The 17942-nt window shown below is 42.0% G+C and overlaps 1 protein-coding gene across 7 annotated transcripts in view; it reads left to right on the top strand.

Annotated features, from left to right (window-relative positions):
* The window catches only part of SPATS2L (spermatogenesis associated serine rich 2 like), a 125294-nt gene that overhangs the window by 65364 nt on the left and 41988 nt on the right, over positions 1 to 17942 (top strand). For all 7 annotated transcript variants that reach the window (XM_030579693.1, XM_030579699.1, XM_030579698.1 and 4 more), the window contains 3 exons: positions 5278 to 5386; positions 8185 to 8234; positions 9522 to 9762. In XM_030579693.1, coding sequence (XP_030435553.1) covers positions 5380 to 5386; positions 8185 to 8234; positions 9522 to 9762 — 298 coding nt within the window. In that variant the 5' untranslated portion in view covers positions 5278 to 5379. The remainder of the gene's footprint in view (positions 1 to 5277; positions 5387 to 8184; positions 8235 to 9521; positions 9763 to 17942) is intronic.

Genomic DNA, 17942 nt, shown 5'->3' with positions numbered 1-17942 from the left:
CTGACAAGATTTGTTCTTTATAAAACTGGGGTAGAAATTAACTACCTTGAAGGGACTTGCTAACATTTTCCCCCTTTTCCGAATTTTGTTGCCACATCTGCTCTTTGCTGGTTGTTGGCACATCCCCAGTAATCCCTGAATTAGGGCTCAGTTCTGCATGTTATTTTGTGTGCACAAACCCCCTGTGCCTTCATGGACTACCATTAACTTGGTCCCTGATTCTGTAAAACCTTTAAATATGTGCTTCAGTCTCATTGACTTCAGTGTGACTTAAGCACATGTCTAAAGTTAAGCACATGCTTAAGGTCCCAAGTCAGTAAAGCATATAAACATGCTTAACTCTGAGCATGTATTTAAGTCTATTCAACAAAGCACTTAAACCAACAAGATTTAAACACATGCTTACAATTAAGCATGTGGTTAAGTGCTTTGCTGAATCAGGGTCTTAAATTGGGCTGTATATGGTGCTGGGGTCTGTCTGTGTGCAGTCACTTTTAGGACTTGGGGTTTGTATTTTATGTTTTAATTGTTTTTAGGGGAGTGGTTTAAGCAGAAACACAGAGTAATTAGCTCTTGCGGCATGATCTCAAGGAGAGCAAACTCAGGCTCCTTCAAAGCAACATGGAAACCTGCTCTGTGTCTAGGCCCCAAATGTAGCTACTGTCAGCAAGAGCATCCCAGCTGATCTCATCTGCCAGGGTGGAACACATTAACAAATAATTGTCAGTGGTTCAGCAAATTTGTTAACGAACTCCTTAATGCCCCATAATACCTGTCCTGCAACCACATGATGATGTGGAATCATTAAAGATATTTAAAGTCCTTACATCTAGACCAGATAAAGACTGATGATTATGAAATTAAAGACTGTTGAATAGTGCATAAGAACAGAGGTGCCAAATTAAGTTAGCAGAGTCTACTGTAAATTTGGCATTTCCTAATTTATGAGTGCTTTACTTTGCAACTTGAATAATGTTCTTGTAGTATGGTGGTTTTGTTTGGTATGTTAAGGACCATTATAAAGAGGATAGTAATCAATTGTTTTCCATGTTCACTGCAGGTAGGACAATAAGTAATAAGCTTAATCTACAGCAAGAGAGATTTAGGTTAGGTGTTAGGAAAAACTTTCTAATTATAAAGATAGCTAAGGACTGGAACAGGCTTCCAAGGAAGGTTATGGAATCTCTGTCATTGGAGTTTTTACAAACAGATTAGACAAACACCGGTCAGAGATGGTCTAGGTTTACATGGTATGAGCAAGGTCCATTCCAACTCTACATTTCTATGATTCTGTGGTGATTCATGGAGTCTTTACAAATATTTGACTTTTTGTTAGTCTTAATATTTTTTCATCTTGTGGTCGGGTTCTGTTGAATAGGAAAATATTCTAAGTTCTTTCAAATAAAACAAGGAAATATCAGTATTAATATAGACTAACTGTAAATGTTTGATTTTGCAGACTCTCAGGTATTAATGCTATTTCAGTGCTTATGAAAGAAACTATTTCCAACTTCTTGTGCCAATTTTTATCCTGTGTTTCAGTGACAACTATAATACAATTAATTTGCTTCATTTATGGATGTGAAATCATATAAAATATTAAATTGTTTCAACTATTCTGTCCCTTGCTACATATGTGTATCATCTGGCAAGATCCCAGCGCCAGTCATGAAAGGGTTATGTTTCGGTTTAGAACCCTTGAGTTGACCCAGTCTGTTATAATCCAAGGAAAATGTGGTTATACTTGAGACACATCTGCTGACAGAAAGCAGATCCTAAAAACGGCAACTAAATTACGGCATTTCAGTGATACAAGAGTCTTAGACTGCAAAGAGCATTTTTTTCCCCCAACAAATTCACACAGCACTGTTTTCATTAACATAAAGGTATTAGTGATGCAGCAGCTGAATCAAATCATCCCCAGATGAGAGTGGGATTCTTAAATCACTTTGAGCAGATCATTGTGAAAATTGTAGCCAAACCATTATTATGTACAAAATCTTTTAAAAAACAATGTAGGTTGTGAAGCCAAGCATTCAAAAGTTAGGAAATGCCAGATTTCTGGCTGCTCATGCAACCCTGGTGTTTCCATGCTGTGCAGTGTATGAAACACTGGATTCTATGGGGGAAAAAAGCAAGTGATCATGTAATTAAAGACTAGCGTAATACATACGCACATGGAGACCAAATTATGATGATGAGGCAACTGTATATTTGGTATTTCCTAACTTTTGAGTGCATTACTTTGCAACCTGAATATTTTTCTTTCAGCATAGTGTTTTTGTATGTAATTTCCTGGGGTTTTTTTTTTAAAGAAGAATAAGATGAAACTCAGTTTTCAGTATGTATAGCTGTAAAAGCCCATCCTGGATCCCTGTACCCCGAAGCTTCAGCATAGACTTTACCACTTGAGCTACAGGACTAACTATATTAGCTGGCAGCAGGAAAAGACTATTATCCCAGTGTGGCAGATAGACTACTGACGCCACGTGCTGGGTCCAGGGTGTGGGGCAGGGGGGAAGCGCCCAGCTTGGCTTTCTTCTCTCCTGGCTGGGGACTGCTGCCCCATATGGTCCCCCTGAGAGGGGGATGGGATGCTGGGGCCATGTGCCAAGTCCAGGTGTATGGTCCCAGGAGGGAGAATCTGGCCTGGCTCAGCCCGGGCAAGCTGTCTTCCTGCTCTAGTAGCAACCCACTGTTCCCAGTGCTTTGGCAGTGACATGGGCTGTGTTCTTTAGAATGGTCATGATCAGCTATTATTTTAGGGCAGGCTCAGGAACACAAATGAGAGAAGGGAAATAGCAGGTTTTAATACCACACTATAGGGATCACTATCACCTCCCCTGCCCCATGCATTGAACTCTCTTCATAACTCAGTAAGATAAGGGAAAGTGGCACATACAACATGACTTCTGATATAGTACTTGTTAGTACAGAAGAAGAGACTAATAAACAGGTGAATCTTTTTTTTTTAACCGAGTCAATAGACTTGGATCACCCTAGATGGAATGATACAAGACAGGAGGAGAACAGAACCACCACATGGGGAAAGGGTGAGAAAAAGGAAAAGGTAGAACCAGGCTCAGAGAAGAAGAGCAGCCCAAGCCTCCAAGAGTCCTGAGATTCTGCACCTCAGAAAGGGCATGGAGAGGAGATTAGGGGTCAGTTCATGGGACTTGGAGAACCTGAAGCTTTGGGAAGGATGGGGACAGGGGCCAACAGCAGGGCTGACCCTAGACAGAGGGGAAGAAAATGAGGCACATGGGCCTACACATTGTACATGGTGTGAAGATCTGTGGACTGAGACCAAATTGTGCGGACATCCCTTATGATTTCTGTGGGTCGAGGATGGAAGGACCCAGAAAGGGGATCCTACAAGACTTCCCTGGGACAAACAGGAAAGTAGAGAGTCAAGTGCCTCCTACAAAAAGGGCAGGGTGTGAGGGGAAAAAAATGCTCTTGGGTAGGGGGAGGAGTGTGACAGAGTGCTGAGACCTAGCAGATGGGATTGTCACGCTATGTGTGTCACTCTTACGCCTAGAATATCTGTTGGGTCAGTGAGCAGTGATGGAAACAACTACAAGCATGGTTGAGAGCACTTTGGGGGCAGAACCAGCTTGAATCATCACTGGCCCCTGGTAGACCCCAATGGAATGTTGAAGTCCAAAGGTTCTGTGGCAGTTGGAATGTGACAGCTGATCAGAGAAGGTGGGAAGCTACATGGGGTAATAGAGGTGGCCGTGCCTCCAGCAAGGTGCAGCTCTGCACACAAACCTTGGGGAACATGTATAAACAGCATAATTGCTCATGACAATACAGTGCATGGAAACAGAGAGCGCCCTCCATTTTTGGCTTTTTTTTTTACAGACATGATTTTGTCAATTACATCCATGCAACAGAATGTGCTTTTAGTTACTAATCCAAAAATAAGGTGTAAACAGATCTAAGATTCATTCCCTTAGAGAGCAGGCTAGTAATGAGTACCAGATAATGCTTACACCGCAGTAAGGCAATAATCAATATATGCAGGATTTCTCAATAAAATAGCTCAGAAACCTGATTGGGAGCAATCAGATTTTTTGGAACTGATCCCTCTCTTTCTGAAAGTGCTGCCAGTGGCCTCTGTTCGTTTGTTTTTCTGAGTTTTTATATTCAATAAAGCTTGAGTAGCATGATCAAGAGACATATCCAATGTGTTTGACACAATTTTTATTTACTTTCAGCTGTGTTGTGTAGGAATAAGAAATTAAAACATCAAGATGGTTTCCAGTGGACATATTGTATTCAGAGCCCAATAGAAGAGATCCTGAGTGTAAATTGGTCCTGAAGTCAATGGAGTAATACCACTTTATACAGGTTGAGGATTCCATTGACTTCAGTAGAGTGCAGCAGGGATGTATTTGGCCCACCATTGTTTCAAATACCAATAGTAAGATATTTAATGCTAAAAGTTTTTGGATCTTTGCTCTCAAGACTGCATTTATTATGAGTGATAAATCAGAGGACAAGCTTTATACATTCTCTTCGTTTTAGCATATGACTTCTTTTATTAATTAGAATACTTTGTAACCATGCATGGATCCCAATGAACATTACAAACCTTAATTAACAGAGCTTTGCCACACCCCTATGCAAGATAGATCTATATTTTAAACCCTTTTTATAAATGGGTAAACCAGAGGACAGAGAAATTATATGACTTGTTCAAAGTCACACCGTGTCAGTCTTTACTACAAAGTTTTGTTGACATAGCTATGTTAGGAGTGTGATAAAACAACGGCCCTATCTGACAAAGCTATGCAGGCAAACTCCTTGTGTAGATGCAGGTATGCCAACAGAAGAGGGCTTCTGTCAGCATAGCTAACATCATTCAGAAAGGTGATGTTTCTACACTGGCAGAAGGACACCTGTTGGCATGTGGATCTTCACTGGTGCAGCTGTACTGATATAGCTATACCAGCAAGGCATTTGTAGTGTAGACAAGGCCTCCCAGTGGTATGTGCAGGAATAGAAACCAAATTCTATCGATGGAGTTACTCCAGATTTACACCAGGTGTAACTGACAGCAGGATTTGGCCCCAGGAGTCCTGACTACCAGTTCTAATCACTAGAAGCAATTGCTTGTGTTGGTTGCATGCAATGATTCAGAAGATGTATAGTATTACAAATAACCTATTACAAAATTGCAATTCAGATAAATATGCATTTTTTCCTGAATAACTTTATTTCAGCTAAAGGAATGTGCTAAAACTGCATATTTTCATCTTTTTTTTCCAGATCAATGCAGTTCGATCAATTGTTCCTAACAAAAGCAATAATGAAATAGTTCTGGTGTTGCAGCAATTTGATAACAATGTAGACAAGGCAGTTCAAGCTTTTATGGATGGTGAGTATACTGCACTTATCTCACTAAAGCATGAGGAATTAACACTAAATACTTTCTAGTTGCCTGAAAGTGGGCTGTAATTCTGTTGAAATGTCAAGAACCATGACTGCTTGACTGTACATTTTCTGTTAATTCCTAGTCATTTTCACCTTCGCTCCACCAGTTTTGCCAGCCTGAACTGCCTAATTATTTACTGCTCCCTGTCTTTCCACTTTCTACCACATCATTCTTTATGTGTGGGACTCCCTCCTCGATCTATTCTGTAAAGTCACTTTCCTCCGCTCCTTTAACTCTCTCCGCAATACCCACTTCCACCCTGACACTTACAGGAAAGTGCCACTGAGTAGTAATTAGGATGAAGGCAAGTGAGAATCGCTGGTAATTCTTTACTTATTTATATTTAAAAAAAAAATTGAATGATTAATTTAGGCACATACAGCCCATATGTATTACACACATTCTCCTTCCCCTCCTTGCCTCTCTTATATGCTACATTCATTTGTCTCACCTTGTCTTAAATTAGAGAGAAAGGATGGTCCAGTGGTTAGGGCACTAACTTGTGGCTCAGGAGCCCCATGATCAATTCCACACTCCATCACAGACTTCCTGTATGATGATGATCAAGTCGATTTAGTATCTCTGGACCTCAGTTCCCCATCTGTCAAATGGGGATCGTAACATTTCCCTACCTCACAGTGGTGTTCTGAGGACAAATACATTAAAGATTGTGAGGTGCTCAGATACTATAGTAATGGGGGCATATAAATCAGATGGATAGATAGATTGCAATAATATCTTTGGGGAAGGAACAGTCTCTTATTGTGTGTTTGTACAGTTGGGCCCTGGCGCTGATAGGATCCTTTGGTGTTACTGCAATACATAGAAATAATTGTTTTTCATATCCTATTTCAGCCTTTCAGAGATTGCTTCTTAACATTGACCAATAAAGAAGATAAAATGTGTGGTCTGAAAAGCTACAATTTCTCTAAATATAAAGTGAATGAAAACATAAAAATGAATATATCAGAAGAAGTTTACCAATGATAAAAAGCAAGGATGGTTCTGAAACAAATGCCAAGATCCCCTGAACTTTTTGTGTGTGTGTGTGTGTGTGTGTATTGAAATTTAAACATAAATTTGAATTTTGCAAATAGCCTTTACCTTTATAATGGGCTGAACCAAGTCTCCAGTGAAACGTTGGAGCATTTGGAGCATTCCAAATCTGGAACCAGCTTCAAATTTTACAGCTTGATCCCATCTCTAATGATAAATAAAGTCATTTGTATTTAAATAACACTCCTTATGTAACATTAATATATCTGAGTTCTCATTTAAGTCCTTTGATTTGTAAAAAACTATTTTTACTATGCTTGGCACACCATTAGGAAATCCTGTCAAATCTCAGGGTGTTAGGACTGGTTTAAGAGTTACTGTATGTTTACTGGTTTCAAAAGGCCTAGCTAGGCATATTCAAAAATAAACAGCAGCAGCTGGGTGGTCTATGTAGCCTGATTTCAATGTGACCTATAGAGACATTATGAATATCCCACTGTGTTACTCACTTTATATACATGTTGTTTAAAAAGGAGATATTTATAGATGTAGGGATGTAGATATATATTTCTATTTTAGAATAACTGTCTAAAATATATGGTCCAAGAAGCATCAGTCAGCCTGGGCCAGAAATTATATACCAAGATACAGAAAGCAAATGTAAACACAAAAACTATATACACATGCATCAACATTCTTCCATCAGATCCCTACAGTGCATCTTGATACAGGCATCCTACTCTCCATTTATCACTGCCATTGACAACAGTTGGATTTTGATACATTTAGCAGGTACAGGAGCAATTCTACATCTACAGGGGTATGTGTTAGATGAACTGAAAGGCCTTTTCCATCTATAAATTTTTTTTAAAGGGTTGTCCAGAGTATACATAAAAAACACATAATTGTGTGGTGTGTTATAAAATGTTCATTGACATATGTTTGGATGACCATGTTTTTGATGAGTGAATTAGGCAGATCATCCTAAAAGAGTGCCAGTAAAGCCTTTTTATTTCACCATCGTGTCTTCTGAATATGACAGATATTTTACAGGCGATATTGGAGTAAAATGTGAAGTTTTTAAATATTTTTCTTTTTAAATAATCCTCCACCAGTGTACCAGCTAGGCTGTCTTAGAGAGGTAAGTACTGTCAGTAATGGACTAGGCTACCTTGGTACCTTTTAACCACAATGCATCCTTAATTTAAAACACATGAGCAAAGCACTTAAGCATATGGTTTCAATGGGACTTAAGCAGGTGCTTTGCTGATTCAGGACCATCAAGAGCACATATGCTAAGCAGCCTGCATGCTGTAGTCTTAATGTGAAGCATAAGAGATTTCAAACCAGAAGATTATAGATACATTATATAGAGATACTCACAATATACAAGTTTGTGTCACTGTTTTCCTACCATAAATTTTGTCTAATTTAGAGAATTTCTAAGAAAAATTTTCCAATCTCCAAAATAGAATTATGAAAAAATATTAGTTGTGATAGGGAGACAGGTAGATGCAAATTAATAAAACTATGCATGAACTGTAAATCAAATAAATATGACATTGAGGAACATAAAAAGTGAAATACAACAGATACATTGTTTCTCCATGTGAAACACTTGCAAAAACAAATGGGAACATAAGAAACATCACCTACCTAGGAGACCGAGAATCATTTCTGAGCACAGTTGTTTTTTTATCACAGCTGAACTTTTGTTGAAGTATTTTTATCTTTTCCTATTGTAGGCAGTGCAGTTCAGGTACTAAAAGAATGGAATATGACAGGGAAAAAGAAGGTAAGGACTCACTCTTGAGAGTTAAAACATTAACACCATTTATCAGCTTTCTGTAGCAGAGTGTAGCAGCAATTATTGTTGCCAAATCTTGTGCTAATTTGCTAACATGGTAAATGATCCACATCTGTATTTAAAAGGCTTCAAAGTAAATGTGCACCTTATTTTCTAATTCACCTGTTATCTCTCTAAATTGCTGCTCAGGTAGGGTTTCCAGGTTAGTAGGGTACACACATGAGAACTAAACTCTAGAAATACACAGAATGGCTCGCCAAAATAGTACACATACACTGCACAAGAAGCTTTAATATATACCTGTATTCTGGCCAGCAGCAGCCCCTTGCAGAATCTCCAATAACCACCCAAGTAGGCTATGGCTGCCAGGAGTATGAATAATCTGTGTTGGGGCTATGTATAAGGATAATTACCAAGTCAGGATCATGTAAATCATGCCCCAGATATCTAGGACTGACCCTCACCACCAGATTGGTTCTCTAAGAGCTCCATCACGGACTGCCTGTGGCCATGTATTCTCTAGTGTAGTGATTCTCAAACTTTTGTACTGGTGACCCCTTTCACATAGCAAGTCTCTGAGTGCAAGCCCTCCCGCCCCTTATACATTAAAAACACTTTTTTATATATTTAACACCATTGTAAATGCTGGAGGCAAAGCAGGGTTTGGGGTGGAGGTTGACAACTCGTGACCCCCCACATAACCTCATGACCCCCTGAGGGGTCCTGATCCCCAGTTTGAGAACCCCTGCTCTGTTGCGCACCTGCCAGAATTAATCCTAGTGGTTTTGTTTATTTAAAGCAAACAACAAAATGCCATTGTGTACATAACTTACTAAACACACTACGCAAGGAATTAGTCACATTACGAGGTCAGTACTTTTGCTTTTGACAATTATGAACTGCTCAGCCAGTGTGATTGCAGACTTTTGTGGAAGCAGCACAGTTCAAAGCAGGTACTTGAAAAGAAGCTTCTTGTACTATGATGCTATCATGGTTTAAAAATGCAAATATTCCAGGCAGTGAAAAAATGAATGTGGTGTAGGACACTAACTTCTGCTCCTATTTCGTTTTATTTTTGTTTCGAACAACGTATATATTCAGTTGAACAGATGAAGCATATCACAGTACGTCATGGTCTGTAAATATCATTACAGTGATTACACCTTGTGAGGCTTTTATCAGAACTGAAGAGAATGAACAATTTATTGCTCATATTTTGAGTTAGTTTGACCTATCTGAGTAATGTTTCTGTCCTTGAAATATTTCTCAATTTAGAATAATAAAAGAAAAAGAAGCAAATCTAAACAGCATCAAGGCAATAAAGATACGAAAGAGAAGAATGATAGAACTGAAAAGGTTTCCCTAGAGCCTCAAGAAATATATGGCTGCCATCTGAATGGATGTGACAAGGATAACTCTTCCAGTGACTCTGCCAATGAGAAATCAGAAGTCATTTCTCATGAGAACAAAAGCTGTGGATTCGAGGAGGTGGTGCAAGCACATGCAGAAATCACAGGTCAGTGTGCTCTGCAGAAGGCACCTTTATAGCCAAGCCTGGGCCAAGCTAACGTGCACAAAGAAGATAACACTGAAGTAATGTTAAATTTAATTTTAAAAAATCAAGCGGACAGCTATGTTTGGGCAAAATAGGCCCTAGTCTTACAAGAGAACCAAGCAGGAGGATCCCACAGGGGAACAATTCTCTTTGCAAGATCAAGACCTAAATATCCTTAACTTAAGAGAAAAAAGGACCAAAGTCTAATTAGACTAGTTTAACGTGCCCCATCACCAGGCAGTTTAGACAGTTGAGTGTATAAGAGACACAGCAGTGACAAGGTCCCACAAAGCAACCCAAAGTGACTCTGGCTTTAATGGAATGTCACATGATTCCCTTATTGCTTAGTCACAGCCCCCTCTGCTTTTATTTACATACCTTAGTCCCTGTCTAGGTGAATAGCTGCAAGACTCCCAGTGACTTCCCTGGGACCATCCCCTGGCCTTACTGCTGGGAGATTCAATCTGGCAGTTGCTCTGATTACATGCTGTTCAACCAGGATTTGCATGATGTCTTTGGAACTCCTGGAGGCAGTGATGAAAGCTGCAGTCTCCCTCCATGGGGCTCTTTTGAAATGAGGTTTGTTTGTTTTTTTGTAACATCAGTGAAAACAAACCTCAGCCTTTTGGGGAGGATACTCAATGAAAGCCTACATGCCTTTGCCTTCAAGTATCCTTCCGTAAAGTTCATGTTTATTTTTAATTGTACTTCTTGCTGATTACGTTTTTCAACTCCTAGCATTTCAGAACTTCTGATCAATGCCACTGTTGCTGTTGTTCTTGCTAAATCTTAAGCAATATATAAAAGTTGCATTGCATTAAAGGAGCTTTCCTTGAAGTCACTTTGTTCATAATTACAAACATGCTACTCAAACAAACTTTAAAGATTTATGCCAAATATATAGCTGTCCTGAAACTGATTCTGTGCTACTTATAGAACACTTTGGTGTTGGTGCCAACCTCTGGCCAACGAGATACAAATTCCAGCAAAACAGAATAGCTGAGCAAGGAGCTCCATCTTGAAAAAGAGATGCCTGGGTGAGGTGCAGCAATGTTCTTAGTTTTCAGCAAAGGCTTTCAATTCCTATAGCTAGAAATATGTTATGACTATCAAGTTCCAAATTTCCTTATCAAACTATAATTATCATTTACTCTGCAGTCTGTAAATATTCATGTAGTATTATTTTCTCTGTAAAATCTGGTAATGGCTACAAATACATCAAGCTGCCTCAGTAACTGTTTTGGAGGTGCCATCCAGTCTGAATTTTCAAAGTTGGCAAGGTGCATGAATACAGATACATATGCCTAAGGGGGTTAGGGATAGCTCGGTGGTTTGAGCATTGGCCTGCTAAACCCAGGGTTGTGAGTTCAATCCTTGAGGGGGCCATTTAGGGAACTGGGATGTGGGGATTGGTCCTGCTTTGAGCAGGGGGGTTGAACTAGATGATCTCCTGAAGTCCCTTCCAACCTTGATACTCTATGACTGAAGTTTCCATAAAACTTTCAAAAAATGGTGGATGTGAGTGCAAGGTAGCAGTGTGCTTTGAGGAGAGTGCCTATATTATTTGGGACATTGTGTGTGTGCGGCCAGGGGTTTAGGTGTTTTTTCCATCTCTTTCAGTTGATGCAAACAAAAATGTTATATGTATAAAATAAAAACGTAAAAAGATTTAAGGATCCTTCTGTCTGGCGTTTGCAATTAATGACATTGATTTCACAATTCTGCTATAATTTTACATGTTAATATAAATGAAAGTATTAACCATATCCAAATAGTATTAATTATTTAATAAACAAAAGTATAACGCAAATTTTCTGCAGCAGAAGCAGATACTTGCTTAATTCTACTATGCTACCAAAACATTCAAATTTAGGAAAATATCTTCCTGGCAACATTCTGAAATAGTGGTGGAAAGAGTTTGTCCTTTAGTTCACTTTCAACTTGAGCATGAGGAAATATGTTGAGAATGGTACACATCAAAATGTTGAGTAGGATCCCTTAGAGGTCAGCTGCCATACTCTTGTGGCTTCTGATTAAGATACATGGCATGCATTGAAGAGCTGGAAAATGGTTTGGAATTCAGTCTAGCATTTCTAAGCATCTTGGTTTCAAATGTTCCTTAAGTATTGTAATCTCCTTTGTTTGTCCTTGCCTTTTTTTTTTTCCACTTGTTTCTGTTTTCCAGTGTTCTTGCGTTCCTTTTCCATCAGACATTTATTAATGCTCTCAGTTCTGAGCTCTGCTCTGACCAGTACATTTATTTGGTTTCCTGAACACTGGGTCCAGGGTTAGTTTCAGGTGAGGGGGCATTTTAAATATATTTCCAGCTGTTCAGGCCTGAAAATTATCATTTGAATGAATGAACTCAGGCAGTGATAAGCCTGGTGTGACTTTGTGGAACACAGTTTTAGGCCAGAGGCCAGTGCGCCTATGTAGGTTTTCTGACATAGGGACTAGGTTTCCTCCTTGTTCTTATTCATGGAGTTTCCTCTGAATTATCCTGTCAGAGGATGGGTCTAGGCAGGGCTTGTGGAAATGGAAGGGAATTCCCTTCCGCAACCATCAGATGCTCGTGATCTAATGAGGACACTGGATTCTGCTCCAGGCTTATATGTCTCCTTACAGCTCTTTAGGCTCTCCTCAGCATGAGGTAGGTGAGGCTTCAGCATTAGCTCCCCTGCCTCCCCTTCCCTGACTTAGCTTCCTGAGCCATGAAATCCTCAACACACAGAAGGGTTTCTGGGACCAGAAGGGAGAATGCAGCAAAGCTGGTTATCTCCCCTCACACCACGTTCTACTATCCTACCTGTTGTGGTGGAAGGTAGCCCATTGACCATTGTCTTTACCTGACATTTGCTCACCTAGTGGTAATGCTATTACTGCTGAACACAGCCCATTGCTCTTTAATTGAGATACTTTTTTTTTGTTTGTTTCTTTAAAGAAACTTTTTTTTAATTGTTTCAGAGTAGCAGCCGTCTTAGTCTGTCCTCAAAAAGAACAGGAGTACTTGTGGCACCTTAGAGACTAACAATTTTATTTGAGCATAAGCTTTCATGGGCTACAGCCCACTTCATTGGATGCATAGAATGGACCAGATAGTGAGGAGATATATATACACATACAGAGAACATGAAAAGGTGGGAGTTGCCCAACCAACTCTTAAGAGGCTAAGACCTGTCATCGCTTACAGACCAGCCTCCCAACTGAAGCAGGTACTCACCAGTAACCACACACTACAGAACAAAAACACTAACCTAACCTCGCAACAAAGCCCAATGCCCACTCTGTCCACATATCTATTCAGGTGACACCTAATCATCTATTCATAGCACCTAATCACATCAGCCACACCATCAGGGGCTCATTCACCTGCACATCTACCAATGTGATATATGCCATCATGTGCCAGCAATGCTTCTCTGCCATGTACATTGGCCAAACTGGACAGTCTCTACGCAAAAGAATAAATGGACATAAATCTGGTATCAGGAATCATAACATTCAAAAACCAGTAGGAGAACACTTCAACCTCTCTGGCCATTCAGTAATAGATTTAAAGGTGGCAATTTTGCAACAGAAAAGCTTCAGAAACAGATTCCAAGGAGAAACAACTGAACTTGAATTGATATGCAAACTAGATACTATCAACTTAGGCTTAAATAGAGACTGGGAATGGCTCAGCCATTACACACACTGAATCTATTTTCCCATGTTAAAGTATACTCACACCTTCGTGTCAACTGTCCGAAATGGGCCATCTTGATTATCACTTCTAACGTTTTTCTCCTCTGCTGATAATAGCTTCTCTTAATTAATTAGCCTCTTACAGTTGGTATGGGTACTTCCACCTTTTCATGTTCTCTGTATGTATAAATATCTTCTTACTGTGTGTTCCTTTCTATGCATCTGATGAAGTGGGCTGTAGCCCACGAAAGCTTATGCTCAAATAAATTTGTTAGTCTCTAAGGTGCCACAAGTACTCCTGTTCTTTTTTTTAATTGAGAGTTGTGATATAACAGTCTGTAGATTATAAAGCTAAGAGAAGATTTAGAGTGAAGTCCAGCTTACTTGTTTCTTACCCAACTGGCCATCAAACACTGTGAACATAAACCCGCAGCACTCTCCCATTACTTTGTATTGTCTTAATGTTTAAGTTTCACATGCTTTATAGAATCAGTACTGACTAATGGGGAGGATGTATCCTGGCCCTCATTGACCTGCTGGAGGAATTGAGGGACTGAGACTGGATCAGCTTGTCATTGAGGGTCTGGATATGTCCTCGCCATTAGCTGCTTCACAGCATTACTCCTGGAGCGTACATCTCAGGCTCAGAAGTTCTCAGCTGTCCCAAGTACCTGCTTGAGGCAGCTGATGTGGGGGAGGCAAAAGTAGTTCTCAGTTGCTGTTATGATTCCTTCCGTCATGGGCACAGTCAGGGCCCCAACCAATCCCAAAAGCAAGTTAGAGTAGCCACTGGCCTGCTGCTGGGTGAGCCACGTGGTCCCCTGGGGACCTTTCTGTCAACCAGGAATGCCTTACAGTGGTGGTTCTCAAACTTTTGTATTGGTGGCCCCTTTAACATAATAAGCCTCTAAGTGCGACCCCCTCCCCTTATAAATTAAAAACACTTAAATATATTTTACATCATTATAAATGCTGGAGACAAAACGGGGTTTGGAGTGGAGGCTGACAACTCGTGACCACTCATATAATAACCTCATGACCCCCTGAGGGGTTCTGACCCCCAGTTTGAAAACCCCTGCCTTATGGCTTCCATCAAATATGCTCCCTACCCTGAATTACCATCTGCCTGTCCCCTGCCAGCCCTGACACACACCTTGTAGCAGGTGGCCCAGGAAAGTCTGTTGTCTTTACACAGGATTCCCTCATACCAGGACAGCTCTACTGTCACTTTGTCTCACTCTGGCAGCACATAGTGACTTTTGCGAAGCCCAGGATCTGGCCCCCTTCAGTCTCTGCTGTCAAATCATTATTTATCATTGCTCCATTCCTGCTACTCTGAGACCTTTGGGGCTGTCCCGTCAAACAGCAGTGCCTCCCTCAAACATATTTGGTGACTAATACTTCCCAGTAGTTTTCATCCGCTGTGTTCAAGCATCACAACGCTAGATGGCCCATCTGTGCCCTCTCTCCATTTACATCCAGCCACAATTTGGCCTTGTGTGTTTAAAATACTTCTGATTCAACCATCTACCAGAGCGGGGATAGGGAATCCCATTGCAGTTGAGACACAACCTGGGGACAGTTATAACTGGTGCTGTACATTAAACAGCTGTTATTTCTCTTTTTAGAAAAGGCTTAGCCCATTGAACACTAATTGTGCCTTGTTGAATGTGTCCATTTAATGAATGATCTTTCTCTAACATGGTGCTTTCAGTGATATCTTTCTGCAGCTAGGGCCAGCTTTAGGCCGATTCGACTGATTCCAGGGAATCGGGCCCCGCGCCTAAGAGGGCCCCGCGCCTTAGGCACCTTTTTAATTTTTTTTTTTAACTTACCCCGGTCCCCAGCTGTGGTCTGCTCCGGGGTCTTCCATGGTCTCGCTCCTTGGAGCGAAGTGCCGGCGGGAGTGCGGTGCGGCCCCGCTGTCCCAGCTAGAGCTCCAGCTGGGGCGGCGGGGCTTGCCACGCTCCGGCTGGGGCTCCAGCCGGGAGAGCTCGGCCACCGGGCTTGCCGCGCTCCGGCCGGGGCTCCAGCTGGGAGAGCGAGGCTGCCGGGCTTGCCGCACTCCGGCCGGGGCTCCAGCCGGGAGAGCGGGGCGGCAGGGCTTTGCCGCTCTCTGGCCGGGAGAGCGAGGCCGCCGGGCTTGCCACGCTCCAGCTGGAATGCGGTAATCCTGGCGGCTCTGGCTGGAGCGCGGCAAGCCCCGCGATCCCGGCTGGAGCTCCAGCCAGAGCGTGGCAAGCCCCACGACCCCGGCTGGAGCTCTGGGCCCTTTAAATAGCCCCCAGAGCCCTGGGGCAGTGAGGGGCTCCGGGGGCTATTTAAAGGCCCCGGGGCTCCAGCTGCCTTTGCCACCCCGGTCCTTTAAATAGCCGCCGGAGCCCCGTCTCCCCCATGCATTCCCCAGCACTCCCGCGGCTATTTAAAAGGTCTGGGGCGGGGAGTAGGGGATTTGGGGGCTACTTAAAGCTGCCTCTGCTGCACCCCCTGACTGCCCACACCAGTCCGGCCCCCCCTGCCTGCAGCCAGCTCTGCACCCCATGCCCACAGCCAGCCCCTGCCAAACCTCCTGTCCTGTCTCCAGCCAACCCCTGCCACACACCCCTGCAGCCCTGCCCAAAGCCAGCCAGCCACACACACACTGCTGCCCGCACCAGCCCTGCACACCGTGCCCGGCCCGCACCCTCTGCCCTGTCTCCAGTCAACCCCTGCTGCACCCCACTGCCTGAAGCCAGCCAGTTCCACACTCCGCTGTCTCCAGACCTGCAAACCCCTCCTGCACCCCCCTGCGACCCTGCCTGAAGCCAGCCCGCCCCACACCCCCTGTCTCCAACCAGCCCCACACCCCTTGCCCTGCCTGCAGCCAGCCCCTACCTCCAGTCAGCCCCTGCCCTGCCTCCAGCCAGCCCCATGTCCACTGCTGCCCTGCAGTTTCCAGGGCAGTAACCCTGCACACTTGCTTCAATGAGGGGGGCAGGGAGCAGCTGGGACCAACACATGTGCACACCCCCGGGGAGTGGCGGGGACCCACACGTGTGAAATGGCGGTCATTAATAGCCAATCAATAGCATATATGATGCAATGTATATAATATATAATTTTATTATTCATATAGTTATGGAAAGTAAATAATACATGAAAGAAATGAAAGGCTTTTTTTTCCACTCTTTTTTTTAAGTCATCCCTGCCAGGGCCCCGCCAAAAATGTTCAAATTGGGCCCCGCACTTCCTAAAGCCAGCCCTGTCTGCAGCCATACCACCTTTTCCTATGATATTGTAAAAACTCATAGTTTATGTATGGTAATGTCATGACAGTACTTAGATGGTAAACTGTCAGATAAAACCCAGGATGGTACTAGGGGCACTGTGCTGCTGCAGGTGCCATCTTTCCTGTGAGATCTAAACCCAGTTGTGGATCACACATAATTAAAGATCCTATGGCATTGTTTCCAATGGCAAAGGTGTTAACAGTTACTCTGAAACAGCCACCGTTTAAATTTTAAAAGAATGTCCTAAAAATAGCTAAATATCAGCTCATGTAATCCCTTAGGCACTATAATTTCATACTAAATGAAAATCAGGCTGAAAATTTTAAAGCACCATATTGCCACGTTATTGTGATTTTTGGACTTAGCTGAAACCAGCCTGGACCTGGCTTGGCACAGGGGACTGGACTAGATTTTGTGAAACTGGATACACACATGCCATTTTGAGTCCCACTTTTCTCAGTTGTTTTTCACTGTAGGGCAATTGTGCTAACTCCCCCAAACTACCTGTTTACACCTCAAGAGAGCTTTTCCTCAGCAAACGATTCTGTCAAGGCAATTATTTTTTAAAGGTTTTGAATGTCAAGGTGTTATAAAAAGATAAAACACACATTCCATGGTCGGTGGCGCAGCTGGAGACTCAGAGTGAGTTTCTGTGAGCATTCCATTACTGGCAGGTCTGATAAACGCTTAAGTATCAATGCATCAGAGATCACATCTTAGATTAGAGTGTTAATGTTCCAAGCCCTCATGAAATACAAAATGCCACAAAAATTTACTCCGTTAGCTCTTATTACACAAGTCATTGATTTTTCATTTAGATGTTTGTTAGAGTCACAGATCCCTAATCTTTGTTGTAAGTGTTGCTGAGCTGGCACAGTTCTGCAGGGATTTGATGCAGACTTTCCCAAACTACTTTAATTTTGCTGAATTTCCTCAGTCGAACTTCAAAAGTCTTGTTGCAACATGTTTAGATGTTGTTTGCTAGGCTATATCGATCTTTTAGAAATGGGCTTCAAAGTACAGTAGAACCTCAGAGTTATGAACAGCTCAGGAATAGAGACTGTTCATAACTCTGAAATGTTCATAACTCTGAACAAAATATTATGGTTGTTCTTTCAAAAGTTTCAAAAGTGACTTAATATAGCTTTGAAACTTTGCTATGCAGAAGAAAATACTGCTTTCCCTTTA

Source organism: Gopherus evgoodei, chromosome 11 (genome assembly GCF_007399415.2).
Source record: "Gopherus evgoodei ecotype Sinaloan lineage chromosome 11, rGopEvg1_v1.p, whole genome shotgun sequence".
Taxonomy (NCBI): domain Eukaryota; kingdom Metazoa; phylum Chordata; order Testudines; family Testudinidae; genus Gopherus; species Gopherus evgoodei.
The sequence above is the reverse complement of the archived record's forward strand: the minus strand, read 5'-3'. Positions and strand labels throughout refer to the sequence as shown.